Source organism: Dendropsophus ebraccatus, chromosome 2 (assembly GCF_027789765.1).
Source record: "Dendropsophus ebraccatus isolate aDenEbr1 chromosome 2, aDenEbr1.pat, whole genome shotgun sequence".
Taxonomy (NCBI): domain Eukaryota; kingdom Metazoa; phylum Chordata; class Amphibia; order Anura; family Hylidae; genus Dendropsophus; species Dendropsophus ebraccatus.
Window position 1 is genome coordinate 207,806,201 of NC_091455.1, and position 15,377 is coordinate 207,821,577.

Sequence of the window (15,377 nt, forward strand, 5' to 3'; positions counted from 1 at the left end):
AAGGTTGTCTTCTCTGCTGGTTGGTAGAAGGTTGTCTTCTCTGCTGGTTGGTAAAGGGTTGTCTTCTCTGCTGGTTGGTAAAGGGTTGTCTTCTCTGCTGGTTGGTAAAGGGTTGTCTTCTCTGCTGGTTGGTAAAGGGTTGTCTTCTCTGCTGGTTGGTAGAAGGTTGTTTTCTCTGCTGGTTGGTAAAGGGCTGTCTTCTCTGCTGGTTGGTAAAGGGCTGTCTTCTCTGCTGGTTGGTAAAGGGTTGTCATCTCTGCTGGTTGGTAAAGGGTTGTCTTCTCTGCTGGTTGGTAAAGGGTTGTCTTCTCTGCTGGTTGGTAGAAGTTTTTCTTCTCTGCTGGTTGGTAGAAGGTTGTCTTCTCTGCTGGTTGTAGAAAGTTGTCTTCTCTGCTGGTTATAGAAGGTTTTCTTCTCTGCTGGTTGGTAAAGGGTTGTCTTCTCTGCTGGTTGTAGAAGGTTGTCTTCTCTGCTGGTTTGTAAAGAGCTGCCTTCTCTGCTGGTTGGTAAAGGGTTGTCTTTTCTGCTGATTGGTAAAGGGCTGTGTTCTCTGCTGGTTGGTAGAAGGTTGTCTTCTCTGCTGGTTGGTAGAAGGTTGTCTTCTCTGCTGGTTGTAGAAGGTTGTCTTCTCTGCTGGTTGGAGAAGGTTGTCTTCTCTGCTGGTTGGTAAAGGGTTGTCTTCTCTGCTGGTTGTAGAAGGTTGTCTTCTCTGCTGGTTGGTAGAAGGTTGTCTTCTCTGCTGGTTGGTAGAAGGTTGTCTTCTCTGCTGGTTGTAGAAGGTTGTCTTCTCTGCTGGTTGGAGAAGGTTGTCTTCTCTGCTGGTTGGTAAAGGGTTGTCTTCTCTGCTGGTTGTAGAAGGTTGTCTTCTCTGCTGGTTGGCAAAGGGTTGTCTTCTCCAGTGATTGGTAAAGGGTGATCTTCTCTGCTGGTTGGTAAAGGGTTGTCTTCTCCACTGCATGCTAAAGGGTTGTCCTCTCTGATGAGTCTTTTTTTTTATTGAATGGATAAACATTTTTGTGGAAGAACACAAACTGGTGGTGGCAGCGTTATGAGTCACTCCTGGCCCATCTAGATCTAGAGGTTACTCAGGATATAAGCTAAGATCACAATAATGGGACCACTGAGTATATTCATTTTTGTTCCCTCTGGAGCATCTACTTCTACTTTTCCTTGTCTTTAATACAAGAGACCCATTGTAAAAAAGATTTTGAAGGGGTAAAGGCTTAATTTCACCCATAAAGCAACAGAAAAAATATTTTTTTGTTTATTTGAAATAAAATCTTGGGTCACATAAATGACGTTCTCCAGTAGAACTTTTTATACACTGAATTCACACAATGTACGTCGATGCCTCCGTTCATGGCCATGACTTACAGTAAGGACTTAATGGAAGAGCAGGAAGGTGGAGTCATTTATGCGTTGTTAGATCCAGGCATTGCACTGAATAAAATATCCATTGTTTCCTCGCTCTTATTCCTGTCCCTTGCTTTCTTGCTTACTTATCCAGCAAACATTATATTAGCTGATAAAATTGGCACCGAGACCCTAGAGCGGTGAGCTGACAGAAGGCCTGCACGGCTTCTACACACATTGTAATATCCAAGAAAGAGGAATTATCGCTTGGAGCTGACGACAATGAATTTTTACAACTCTTGCAGAAGAACGCCGGGACCACGGCTGGATATTGGAGGGATAATAACTTTTTGATTGCAGGAGGTGTTCGTAATAGAAGCGGTGCAATTATATTTTTCTGCTAGGGTACTTAGTCACGTTGTTGAAACTTACATAAGAGCAAAGATTTATTTTTCCAGTTCATTTGATCCTCCTCGGCCCACTCAGCCGATTATTATGAAGTCGAAAGAGTATCAGGGGTGGAAAAAGTGAGGCATAAATGGAGATAGCACAAGGAGCTCTTGCCCTGCACATCTTGCAGAATAATTGCTATATAAATCGTAACTCCACTAAAACTAACTCCAGGCACATGGTGTTATAAGTATTATGTGCCTTAGGCACTCTATATAGCAGGGCGTGAGTTCAGGTTGCCAAGCAGCCACTTGCCTTCTAGGCTGGGTGACCACCATCTGAGCACTTGTACTGGCGTCTTAACAGGAAGTGATATCATCTGTACAATGGGCTGACCCTCCATGCAATAAGGCTTGTATTAAGCCCCTCCCACAGGACGTATGGGATGATGATCTTTCTAATCTGTACGGATGAGGTCCTTTACCATGTGGCTTACTTAAATGAGTATTCCCATCTGGACAAATTATGCCTTATCCACCGTATCCACAGGATAGGGCATAACTAAGGGACGTATTACATGGCCCGATACCGCAGGTAAATGAGCAGCGATGTATTATACCTATTATGTGACTCAATTATTATGTATCATATATATATATATATATACATATATATATAGTTAGTGATGTCTGTGAAGCTCTTGCTTTATATAGAAAATAATAAACATATATACTTACCTGTCCACGCTCCCCAATGTCCTCTTGCCTATTTCCTGTTGAATGGAGCAACCGCTGAAGCTTCAACACCCGTCTCTGAAGTCACAGGCGGCTTAGCCAATCACGGCCTGAGATGGGACAGCCTCATCATGGCCAGTGATTGGCTGCAAGGCCTGCCTGTCACTTCAGTGACGGGTGTAGAAGCTTCAGAGGTGGCTCTGGTCAGCGGGAAACAGGCGGGAGGACAGGTAAGTATAAAACTTTATTATTTTCCATATACTTAAAGGGAACCTGTCACCCCCCGTGCCGGGGTGACAGGCTCCCAACCCCCCGCTACAGCCCCCTATACTCACCTGATCCCGCCGGGTCCCGCTTCTGGATCCGGTCAGGTCACGGAGATATCAGCGGCTGCAGCCCGGTGCGCGCGCTGAGAGATGAGTCCAACGCTCATAGAAAATTACAGGAGAGTCCAGCGCTCCGTCATTCTCTATAAGCGTTGGACTCATCTCTCAGCGCGCCGGGCTGCAGCCGCTGATATCTCCGTGACCCGACCGGATCCAGAAGCGGGACCCGGCGGGATCAGGTGAGTATAGGGGGCTGTAGCGGGGGGTAGGGAGCCTGTCACCCCGGCACGGGGGGTGACAGGTTCCCTTTAAATCAGCCACTGCGCACCACCTGATACAGTACATGGAGCGATGTTCGGTTGGCGGCCAATGACTTTATGACATGCTGATAGACAACGATTAGCCAATGACCGGCTCCTCGGCTGATTGCTGTTTTTATTACACAATGGAATATCTGCCTGATTCTGCCTGATGGGCAGATAATCCCCCCCCCCCTGTAATGGGGCCTTTAGGGACCACTGGGGTTCCCTGTGCAACCTGAAATCGACGCCATATGCAGCCACCGAAGGGCTTAGTTGTCCAGATAGGACAATCATCAATTGCCTTGTTTGGCCTGTGGTGGCGCTGTAGGATTATCGAACACTTGCTGCATGTTCCCGCCCACGTTACAGCTGATCGCTCGGGATCTCCGCTCTGTGAGATTTCAGGGAAACCTTCCAAAGCAAACATCCCCCTTCGAAGAACTCTGACAGGCCCGAATACATCTATATATCACTTGTATGTACTGTATATATTTTCTCTTTTCTCTTATGATGTTAGCAAAGTCAGATAATCGCTGCGTCCAGCCCTAAACCCTGAGAAAGTAAAAAAAAAAAATACAAATTGTAATCACAATTTCCTCAGATTACCATAGGGACCATCCGCATAAGAGAACATCTCCCCGCACAGTGGTTGGGAAATAGCTGGACACATTGTCGGTGTGGGAAAGCAGTAGGAAGGAGACCTTTGGTGGAGTCATATGTGGGCAAGTATGAAATCCTTTAACCCCTTGTGTCACTGCAGCGTATAGCAGAGCTGTTTGTGCTGACCACATGCATTGCGTGGACCTTAGTCAGTAACATTACATCGTCCTTCCTGTTTCTCCAGTGAACAGTATATTCATCTCATAGAAGGAATACCCCATAGGGCGACAAAGGAAAGACGTCCCGCTGACTCCAAATGGAAAACACTAGAGAGTGAATAAAGAATCATCTGCTCTGCCGCTAATTTGTAAGATCTGTCATTCAGATACCTTGGCGAGCTCCATAGATATTAATATAGATATTAATTACCGTAACTTGTCTCCTCCGAATCCCCTGACAACCACTTTCCAATCACCCTAATAGGATTTATCGACCATACGATGTAGTCACCAGAGCCAAGAGACACCTGACTTGTCCTTGCATCACTTATTTAGTCATTTATCTAAATGATCGGCACCTCTACAAGGGCGGTATTAATTCTCATTAGTGTTGAGTGAACTTGCTAAAAATTCGGGTTCGGTAGCTTCCAAAGAAGTTGGATGCCGCCCTAGGGCTGTCAGGATAACATGGATACAGCTTATGGTCTATGGGGGGAGATTTATCAAACATGGTGTACAGTGAAACTGGCTTAGTTGCCCCTAGCAACCAATCAGATTCCACCTTACATTCCTCACAGACTATTTGGAAAATGAAAGGTGGAATCTGATTGGTTGCTAGAGGCAACTGAGCCAGTTTTACTTGACACCAGGTCTGATAAATCTCCCCCTATGGCTGCATCCATGTTTTCCAGGACTTGGCATCCAACTTCTCCAGCTGGTATCAAATGCTGAGTGTTCAGGTTTGCACAAATGTTTCCAAACCTGAATTTTCGGCAATTTTACTTAACACTAGTTCTCATGAAAGGGGTTATTCACAGAAAAAAAAACTTCTTTCAAATCAACTGGCTCCAGAAAGTGCCAGAGATTTGTCATTTTCTTCTATTAAAAAAATCTCAAGTCTTCCAGTATTTATCAGCTGCTGTTTGTCCTGCAGGAAGTGGTGTATTCTCTCCAGTCTGACACAGTGCTCTCTGCTTCCACCTCTGTCCATGTCAGGAACTGTCCAGAGCAGCAGCAAATCTCTATACAAAACCTCTCCTACTCTGGACAGTTCCTGACATGGACAGAGGTGGCAGCAGAGAGCACTGTGTCAGACTGGAAAGAATACACCACTTCCTGAAGGACATACAGCAGCTGATAAGTACTGGAAAATTGGAGATTTTTAAATAGAAGTAAATTACAAATCTATATAACTTTCTGGCACTAATTGATTTGAAAGAATTTTTTTCCCCACAGGAGTACCCCTTTAACACCGCCTTTCTTTATGGACGCATAACAATGGTTAGGGTTGTATGCCCAATTTCATTGGAACGTCCTTTCATTTTACTGCATCATATCCCTTGTGCACATATCCACAACCCGCCCGCCTGCTCCGCTCCTCTTGTTTTCAGAAACCCAGCAATACGGAAGGCGGAGTGCCCCCGGGGACCCATATTTAAGCGCACACAATTATTAGTAATACGTGTAATTTATTTTCGTCACAAAACCCTCTACTGTAATAGACACAATCCCGGCACTGTAAGCGGCGCGGTGTTCTACGGACTGTAAGAGCGCAGCTGAGAGCCAGGAAGATTAATGGTAGGAGACGAGAGACAAGCCACTTGTGAGGTAAACAAGCCACCCAGAGTAATGATCACATTAATAATGCTGCCAATTACACATCCGCGGCCGGGAAGGCCTACAATGGGAAATTAGTCTACTGGCAAATGAGCAATACAGTAAGACGGGGCGGATGAGCTGACAAATGACTAGCGGCAATATGTGAAGTCTTATGACTGTACCTCCATGGTGGTTAAGTAACCATACAGACACATTAAAGGGACATCTCCAGTTAATTATATTGCCTTTGTAAACCTGTGTGGTGGGGGGATATTTTTATTAAATTCTTGTTTATTAATTTTTTTTCCAGTTTTTCTGCAAATTACAAATTATTTTTACTTTTAAAAATATATTAATTTAACTTGTAATACCCTGCTTGACCACACGGTGTGCCAGTGAGCACTGGGAACTGTCGTTCTTATTAATATTGTATGAAACCCTAGAGCTCCATCAGGTGGTAGAAACCTGTAGTGCAAAACTTTACATTTCCATATGATATTCATATGATCTTCTTCGACTGTGTAACCACGCTATGTTCTATTAATTTAGCTTTTCCTAATAGAGAGTATAAAGGGTCTTTTTAATGCAACATCATTAACAAAATTATCTTAATGGGGTATTCTGGAAGAAAGTAGGAGATTGCAGGGGGTCCGACCCCTAATCCCCCCCCGTCAATATCCATATTGGACCCGCTGGCTCTGTTAGGAATAGAGCTCCAGGTCGGCACACGACCCGTGGCTCTATTCATTCCTAAGGAGCGACAGAAAGAGCCAAATGAGCGCTGTACTTGGCTCTTTCCGTTTCTGCATAGGAATGAATTGAGCCGTGGGTCACGTCCCGACCTGGAGCTCTATTCCTAACAGAGCCAGCGGGGTCCAATACGGAGATCACCAGAGGGTTCAGGGGTTTTACCCCCCCCCACGCGATCTCCTTCTTTTGCCCTATCCTGTGGATAGGGGAAAAGGTAATTTTTCCCAGAATCCCCCTTTAAGTAGAATAATCCATACTTCTAAAGGTGTCAGCAGAAACGAAGATGGCTGCTTATAAGAAGTATTGACCCCTATGATAGCACATGGACTTCCCGTAACTCCATTACATGAAACCTACCATCTTCCTGCTCTGCTGTAGAGGCGGTGATCACACAACAAGCCTGGAGTCTCTATGGACAGCATCGGTCGCTATCCGATTGCATAGGCAGTCACTCCAATATTTCCACAATATTGTTTGCAAATCTGTAAATTGAGGGAACAGCGCTTTTCCCGTCCAGCCACAAATTCTCAATTGGATTGAGGTCTGGACGATTAACTCGACTACTCCTGAACATTACCATTGTGGTTTGTAAGCAATTTCTGTACAGCCTTGGCTTTATGCTTGGGGCTCTTTGTCTTGCTGGCAAATGAATTTCCTCCCGTTTTACGGTTCTCTTGTAGACTGCAGCAGGTTTTCATCTGGGATTTTACAGCATTTCTTATTAACATCTTATACCTTGTACTGAAGTCGGCCAAGCCTCCCCAATTCAGGTTGACTCTCTAAGGTGTATGGTGGCTTCCCGACTCTCCACAGACAGATGATATTGGTGGAGGAAGGTGTCCAGCATGATGGATCATCAACATCTGACCCCATTGTTCTCAGACTGGCTTACACCTCTTCTCACCATAGACAACACATTGATGTTCAGCCGAGGCAAACATTCATGTGTATAGGGGGGGTTGCAGGAGAACACTGTCGGCCAACAGTCTGAAATATATGGGCACCTCTACCTCAGAAGCCTTCCTGTAGAGGTGGTATTTGTTGGTGTTGACCAGTTTTCTTAGTCTACCATGTTACAACTGGAGTGGTGGATCTGCTGTTCCACCACTAGCGATGACTAAGCCACACCAGGGAGCTGAGTGCAAGGGGGCGCTGGTGTTCACAAGTGCCCACCGTAGGTTGCACTTGCTGCGGCAGGCAACCCGTCGGTCGCTACCCCTGGCTTGGCTGGCTATCGGCGGCTGGCGAGGTACAGCTGATGACAGGCAGGAACACAACAGGACTCACAGCTGGAACCACAGGCAGCAGGAACCAGGAACAGCAGACGCAGGACAGGGAACACGGGCAGGAATCACGGGAGAGCTGGGACCACACACTGTGGGAAGCATGCAGAGGCTCCAACACAAGGGTCAGGCCAGGGCAGGAATTTATAGAAAGGTGTTTGTGCACATTAACCAATTAAGGATGCACTGTCTCTTTAAATCACAGATCAGGCACGGTGCGACTCATGGGCTCCGGTGGCCGCCGGTACAGAGGAGCAGATGCGGCGGCGGCCCAGAGCATGGCATGCCGCCACAGCTGTTACACACCACAATTCCAGCTTCCCTACGTCTTTGAATGAACGGATTTCTCTATCCAGTGGTCTTCCTCCCCTTTCCGTATGCAGATGACTCTGTACAGCAGTTGTATGACCATCAAAGACTGCGTAGAGCTCCTACTCTCCTGGTGGATGTAATCGTACTGTTGCATGTCTTCCATATAGGTATGGGTGGAAGAAGCCACGTATACATACAGGATTTAGATTTAGGATGTAGGTCAGATAGGTTATTAGGTTATTTAAGGAGACCCACCCAAACCTTGTTTTGACTCGTGGGTGACGCATTATAGAATCCCATCTGCTTGTCCATCACCTTTAGGTTCCTCCCTTGTATTTCCTCTCCGCACCTGTTTGTCAATGTTCATTGCCTGTATTCTATGTTTGTGAAGAAACATATCGCTGTTCCCAGGTTCTTCTATATTTCATTCCTAATATTTCATTTCCCCATGCGGGATGTTCAGAAGCCAAAGATCTCCACATAAGGCCGGCACCATCATCTGTCCGACTTTGAAGAACACGATATATCATTATCTGAGACAACAACAAGATGGAGACAGATGGAGACATGGATATTCCAGGGTCCAGGGAGCACTTGCGGCATTGTTCCTTGATTAGAATCTTCTGTTCCGTCTCCTTTTTATCATGTTCATATGACTCTGAAGAATGAGATGGAGAATTATTGTTGAATCGATTCCATGTTTTCATTATGCAGCTTTTAACAGGAGAGATTTATTATCTCCGTCCCGGAATGTATGACAAGGTTGTGTCATTCTATTAGTGCGGAGCTGTAGTCCTCCTGCCAGATGACACATAAGGAGTGGGAAAGTCTCCTCCGTCCATTACTCCTAATTATGTTAATGTAACATGTCCAGTGTACAGTGCTGACTAATATATATATACTAGTCAACAGAGTGTACCCATGTTCTTTAGAATTCGAGCAAACTGCTTGGGGTGCACACTATATGTGATAGTCTTGGTTCCACCAAGGACACTCTAGTGTTGGTGTCAGGCATGATGGAAGTCAGGTTGTCTATGGTGTTTAGTATTATGGAAACATCAGGTTGACATTAGCAGAGTTTCTCCATTCTTGTTTTATTCCAATAAAAGACAACTCTCCATCTTTTTGTAGTAAGACATTTAGCTCTAATTTTTGGTGGTAGACGACCAGAGCATATGTAACATCATTGAAGTGTATGAGATCGGGATCCTTGTCTTCCTTTTGTTCTGTTCCTTGGCAACTTTAGACAGTCACAGTCCTTCCGTCCTTGGGGGGGGGGGGGCATCGTCAAGCAGATTTGCTGGGTCTCCCAGTGAAGTTACACGTCTCCAGGGACAATATAAGACCTTGAGATGTGTGTGACATCACTGGAAGACAGGGAAATAAAACATACTTACCCCTCCTTGAGGTCCTGACCACCCGAATAGGCAACGAGCTGACAACAGTACAGGGACATGGAGGGGCCAAACTTAAAAAGAAAGCAATTTTGCTAGTGTAATGCATTTTCTTTTGCATTTCCCAAAATGCAAAAGTTTAGGTGATGGGAATACCCCTTCAAGACTACAAAAATCCACATGGAACCCGTGCAGATTTTCACTATGGATTTCACCCTTCAGGTTTGCAGTGGATTTACAGCTGATGCCGAATAGATTCATTTATATAATTAGGGAATCAAGCTGTACACACTTTTAGTTTTTAGCACTGGGCAGCCATGGAAAGTGCTATCCATATTCCCATTAAGGGAAAGAAAAAAACTCAAAATGCAGTTTATAAAACAGCAGTTTTTTTTTTATCTAATACAAACAATAGTCGGTGTTAAATATTCAGTATATGTAAATAAAAAAAAAATATTTAAAATATCAAATAATAAAGTTTCTGTAAAATGTCCATTTAAAAAAAAAAAAAAAAATTACACAAATTTCCTAAGAACTTCAGAAGTAATAATAATAAAAAAAAATCTGTTTTCCAGCTGCACGTGACATCATTTCCCCGAAATGTTTTTCTCATAAATAATATTAATTCTATCCCATAACTTGTATTTCTATATTGATACGGATGTGGCTATTTAGTCTCATTTTCAGACTTCCTGTTAAGACTTCAAAAATTGCTCTTTAGAATTTTTTTTTTGTTACTTCAGCTCAATGTATCCGTAACGCCAACACTTATTTAAAACAGCTGGATATTAATGTCTGCTATTATGCTCTCCCTTTTGTGTGTCATGGTGAGACTGCCAGAACAGGTAGTCAAAATGGAAAGTGGGAAAAATGTCAGCATCTGTGTTTCCTGTCCATTATCTTGGAAAACAACTTTCCCAATGGGGCATAATAATATTTTTTCCATTATCCAGCTTTTTGAGAATTCCTCGGGGACGAATCTGGAGCAGAAACCCTGGTTGGATATAGTTTATGGCTCAAACTTCTATTCAAGAGAATCTATTCGGGAGGTCCAGTTCCTGGCAGAACATCCAGAGAAATTCTCTAAACTTTAGGTTACATGTAGAGCTCTGGCATCCGCGACGTTCAGTATCAGAATAGATTTTATTTTTTTCATATAAGAAAGTAAAAAAAAATAATTATTTATTGTAATTCATACATGATTACGAGTTGGCCCCTGACTGTGGTGCAATATACAATGTTACCGGAGCGGGTTTTGTATTTTAGTTTTTTTAAATTTTGTGTCATTTTTTTAAACGAAATGTAAACCTTTTATCATTTGTCTTTTTATTGGAAAGAACAACTTTATACATAATATAAAAAAAAGAGAAAAAAAATTTATTTTAAGACAGTAATAAATAATACATTAGGAATGGAGAACAAAAAGTTGACATGATAAGTTTCCCGATGAGAGCAGAACGGGTGTAATAAAATTAGAGGAGAAGATGAGGAATGTTTTCTGTCCACTATCTCGGAAAAGAACTTTTCCAATTGGGGCAAATTAACATATACATATTTTTTTCCCCAACTTTTTCACATTCATCAGGGACAAAGTTTATGGCTCAGAGTTAGGAGCAACTGTTCGGGAGGTCCAATTTTTGGCAGAACATCCAGAGAAATTAGCTAATCTTAAGGTTACATATAGACCTCTGGCTCCATTTTCTGTACGAAAAGTCAAAAATTGTATGTGTTGTGTTTATGTTGTAAATTATGACTCTATATATCCTCACACATGGACCCTTAGCTGTAGTACAATACTATATTATAATAGATTTTATAATTTTTTATATATATATATATATATATATATATATATATATATATATATATATTTATTTTACTAATTATTTTTTTTTCTTTTTTTTTTGTCAACATCCTTTATACATTTTTTGCACATTTTAAATTTTAAATTACTATGCATATTTTGTACATAATGTTATGTTTTGCCCTCCCAAAAAAATCTTTTGACATGTCACAGCATGGCAGCACATCTATGTCTCTGTTCACACTGCAAGCTGCACACTGCATGTGGCTTAAGTACAGACAAAAAAAAAACAGGAAGTGCAACAGCAACCCACAGGTGCAAGATCTTACCGTATATGCTCCCCTGGCGTAAAACACGATAAAAACCTGCTCTGTAGATATAAAAAATAAGGATCTTACAGAGTGAACCATGTTACCACGTTAAGGTGTCCTCAGAGACATGGTCCTACAATAGCATTCTCACACTAGCATTGGCCTCTTTTGGGCTAAATAAGCCTACAACTGGGAAGATAGGAGCCAAATGTCTATTCAAGTCACATGCAGCGTGCAAACTGCAGTGTGAACAGAGGCATAGAGGTGCTGCCATTTTTTTTAATTTTTTTCTGCTGTATGTGGGGGGTGTTGCTACCTCCTTTTGGCCTGCGCTCCACCCATGTCTTGCAAGTGTTATAAATAGAGATTTGGCTCCTATCTGCCCAGTTGTAGGCTTATTCAGCCCAGGAGAGGCCATTGCTAGTGTGAAAATGCTAGAGTAGGGACCGCGTCTCTGAGGACACCTTAATGTGGTAGATGGTACACTCTGTTTGATCAAATAGTTTTCCAAGATCCTCATTTTTTAAATCCATAGAGCAGGTTTTCATTGTGTGTACACTGGGGGGAGTATATACGATAAGCACTTGCACCTGTGCAAGTGCAAATTTTCAGCTTTTTGGGGAAAAATCTAAAGCTAAAATATTTGCTATGGTATCGTTTATGGCTCAAACCAAGTTTAACAGTATCTATTCAAGGGGTCTGAATTCTAGCTGAACATTAAAATTACCCCACCATTCGGTTATGTGTAGACCTCTGGCACCATGTAGTTGATAATTGGAGAATTTTATTATTAATTTTTTGTAAAAAAGAGTTTATACATTATGTTTATGTTGTAAATGAAGACTTTTTACATGGTTGCACGCAGACCCTGGCTCTAGGACAGAATACTATCAAAGAAGCAAATTTATTTCATTTTTTTTGTAACTTTTTTTGTTATTTAAGAAGTCAGAATCTTCTATATTGTGTTTATATTGGAAATAAAGATTTTATACATAATATTAAAAACTAATTTTTCAGTTGTACTACAGTAATAAATAATACAAAGAGAGAACAAAGTGGACATGGCCCAATTCCCAATGAGAGTGGAATGAGTGTAATGAAGTGGTGGTTGTCCCCCATCTCTAAACCACGGTTGTTAATGTTGGACAGGAAACTTTTTCCAGTAGTGATTTTTTTTTTTTTTTTTTCATTTTTCGATCCATTAATCACGATCTTGAATATTTGATCCTGTTCTTTTCTTACCATAAATATGATATTTGCCTGAATTATCTTCATTTGAAGGCTCTGAAATGTATACTCATGGGGGGTGGATGATGTCAGGTCATTTATCATTCCCTCTCGAATCGCTTCTGAATTCTCACAACTCCGGCCAAGAGGGAATGTTTACAAAAATCGCAAGATGTTCTTTATCTGAAGAGTTTCTCCACCTGATGATGGGCCCCGAGGCCTGTAATCTGTATTGTGTGATAACATGCGGATGTATAGAGTCTCTAAGCCTGATGGGTTTGCAGAGTCCTGAACGATTGCTTCTCCGTTTCTATATATTACAATTACAAATGTTACTTTAAGGGAAGTTCTTTTTATTGTTTTTTCTCTATGAGCCAAAGTTCAGAACTGATTAATCTCATAATATATCATGTTATTTTACCATTTAGCATTTTATTTCTAACAAACATAACTTTTTTTTTTTTTTTTGTACCATATTTGCAAATCACTTAAAGGGGTACTCTGGTAGACTGGTTTTCACATCAACTGGTGTCAGAAAGTTATACAAATTTGTAAATGACTATTTATTATTAAAAAATCTTTAGTCTTTCCGTAGTTACCAGCTGCTGTATGTCCTGCAGGAAGTGGTGTGTTCTTTCCAGTCTGACACAGTGCTCTCTGCTGCCACCTCTGTCCATGTCAGGAACTGTCCAGAACAGGAGAGGTTTTCTATGGGGATTTGCTGCTGCTCTGGACAGTTGCTGACATGGACAGAGGTGGCAGCAGAGAGCATTGTGTCAGACTGGAGAGAATACCCCACTTCCTGCGGGACATACAGCAGCTGATAAGTACTGGAAGAATAAAGATTTTTTAATAAAAGCACTTTACATATTTGTACAACTTTTAAAGACCAGTTAATATGAAAATAATAAAAACATTTTTTTTTCTCGCCTGTTTACCAATTTAATTTACCAAAAACAACTCTTTTCCCCATAAAAACAGCACTAAAAGCTTGGCCACTAGATGTCTCCCATTTCTGCAGTTTTCTGCCCACTGACTAGGGAAAATCTGTCTCTAGAGATGTCTAATAAGGACAGACCACAGGAAGTGGGAGTGAGGCTTAGCATGTTCTATGTGCATGTGATAGAGCTGGAAAACTTCGGAAAACCTAGGCTGTGTCAGCCTGTCTGTTCTCCAGAGGATCTGCACTGTTCCATATAAGTAAATGGAAGCCTCATTCTCATTTTTAACCACCCCCAAAACATGTGACAGCTGCGCTTTGTGCAAATACCAGTACTGCTGTGGTGTAATTTGTAATGGTCCCCCTTCGGTGCTGTGATTGGCCAAAGAAGTAAGGTAATGAAAGTCCGGGTGTGAGTACTACTGGCAAAGTGCTCAGCCCTGGTCCTGCTCTTTGAAATTAGAAATAGTTGTCACCATGGAGGAGGCTCTCAAAGGATCAAAAAGAGCAGTGACACCATTGGCCTCACCCATCACCACTGTGAAAGGTTTAATATACCAAAACAATGGCATCCTATGATCGCATTGCAGGGGTGTCTCCATAGAGTCGCCTAAATAACCTCTCCTCGCTCCCATGGTGTCCTCCTGCCCTGTCTCTGAGTCCCAGCTGCCGCCACCATCACTGACAAACCGTTCTCTGCAGTGACAGCCCACTCAACCAATCACTGACCGAGATGGGACAATACCATGGCCAGTGATTGGCTGAGCGGGCATTCACTGCAGAGACCGATTCATCTGCGGAAGTGTTGGCTGCGGTCAGCGGAGGACCCAGAGAAAAGGCAGGGGGACACTGGGGGAGCGTGAGGTGAGGATAACTTCTTTATTATTTTCTATATACTGATGCTGGAGTACCCCTTTAAAGCAAAGGTTGCACAGACATCACAAACGATGTCTGTGCAGCCTTGCTCTCATGTTTATTAAGCCATATAATAGGCTCGGTAAGCGAGCGCTAATCTGGCAGATCACGCTCGCTTACCCAACTGGTCAGGACATCTAATACAGCACTAAGACTATGGACTTCGCAGGACTATGTATATATGGCGGATCAGATCGTTTTTTTCGTGGTAACAACCCTATTTTATCTATACAAGTAAAAGTCCATTTTTAATGTATTATTTTTTTTAATTTTATGGTCTTATCTTTTATTTCCAGGTGATTTTTTCTCTTTGCATTGCTGTATGGGGACTACAAGCCGTGATACAGCTCTTCACCGCAAAACCTCAGAAGCAGGAGTGAAACTTCAGACGCTCCCTAAGCGAAGACACATGCCGCATGTGTCACATGATATCAACGTACAAGGTTCCTGGGTATTTCTAAGGAAACGTGATAAACCCTCAGAGATGAGAATGTTCAGTGTAATGACATCACTGGGAGAGAGGTGACTCGTGATATATTCTAATGATGGAATTAATTGTTTTTAAAGAAGAAAAGTCCAATCTGACAATCTGCTCCGAACTGTAAATAGTTTGTAAAAAAAATCATTCTATAATAAAGATATAATTGTCTGCAATACCGATTCTGTATCTATATGTAATGCTGTACTGCTCTTACTGCTGTAACAGTAATTATATCCATGCCCATAGGAGCAGTATTATAGTAGTTATATTCCTGTATATAGGAGCAGTATTATAGTAGTTATATTCCTGTATACAGGAGCAGTATTATAGTAGTTATATTCCTGTATATAGGAGCAGTATTATAGTAGTTATATTCCTGTATATAGGAGCAGTATTATAGTAATTATATTCCTGTATATAGAAGCAGTATTATAGTAG

General features: G+C 42.1%; 1 protein-coding gene across 2 annotated transcripts in view; it reads left to right on the plus strand.

Moving 5' to 3' along the window:
* AGMO (alkylglycerol monooxygenase) overlaps positions 1-15,112 on the plus strand; it is a 111,216-nt gene extending 96,104 nt beyond the window's left edge. For both annotated transcript variants that reach the window (XM_069960608.1, XM_069960609.1), the window contains one exon: positions 14,755-15,112. In XM_069960608.1, the coding sequence (XP_069816709.1) occupies positions 14,755-14,838 (84 nt within the window). In that variant the 3' untranslated portion in view covers positions 14,839-15,112. The remainder of the gene's footprint in view (positions 1-14,754) is intronic.
* The last annotated feature ends 265 nt before the right edge of the window (positions 15,113-15,377 follow it).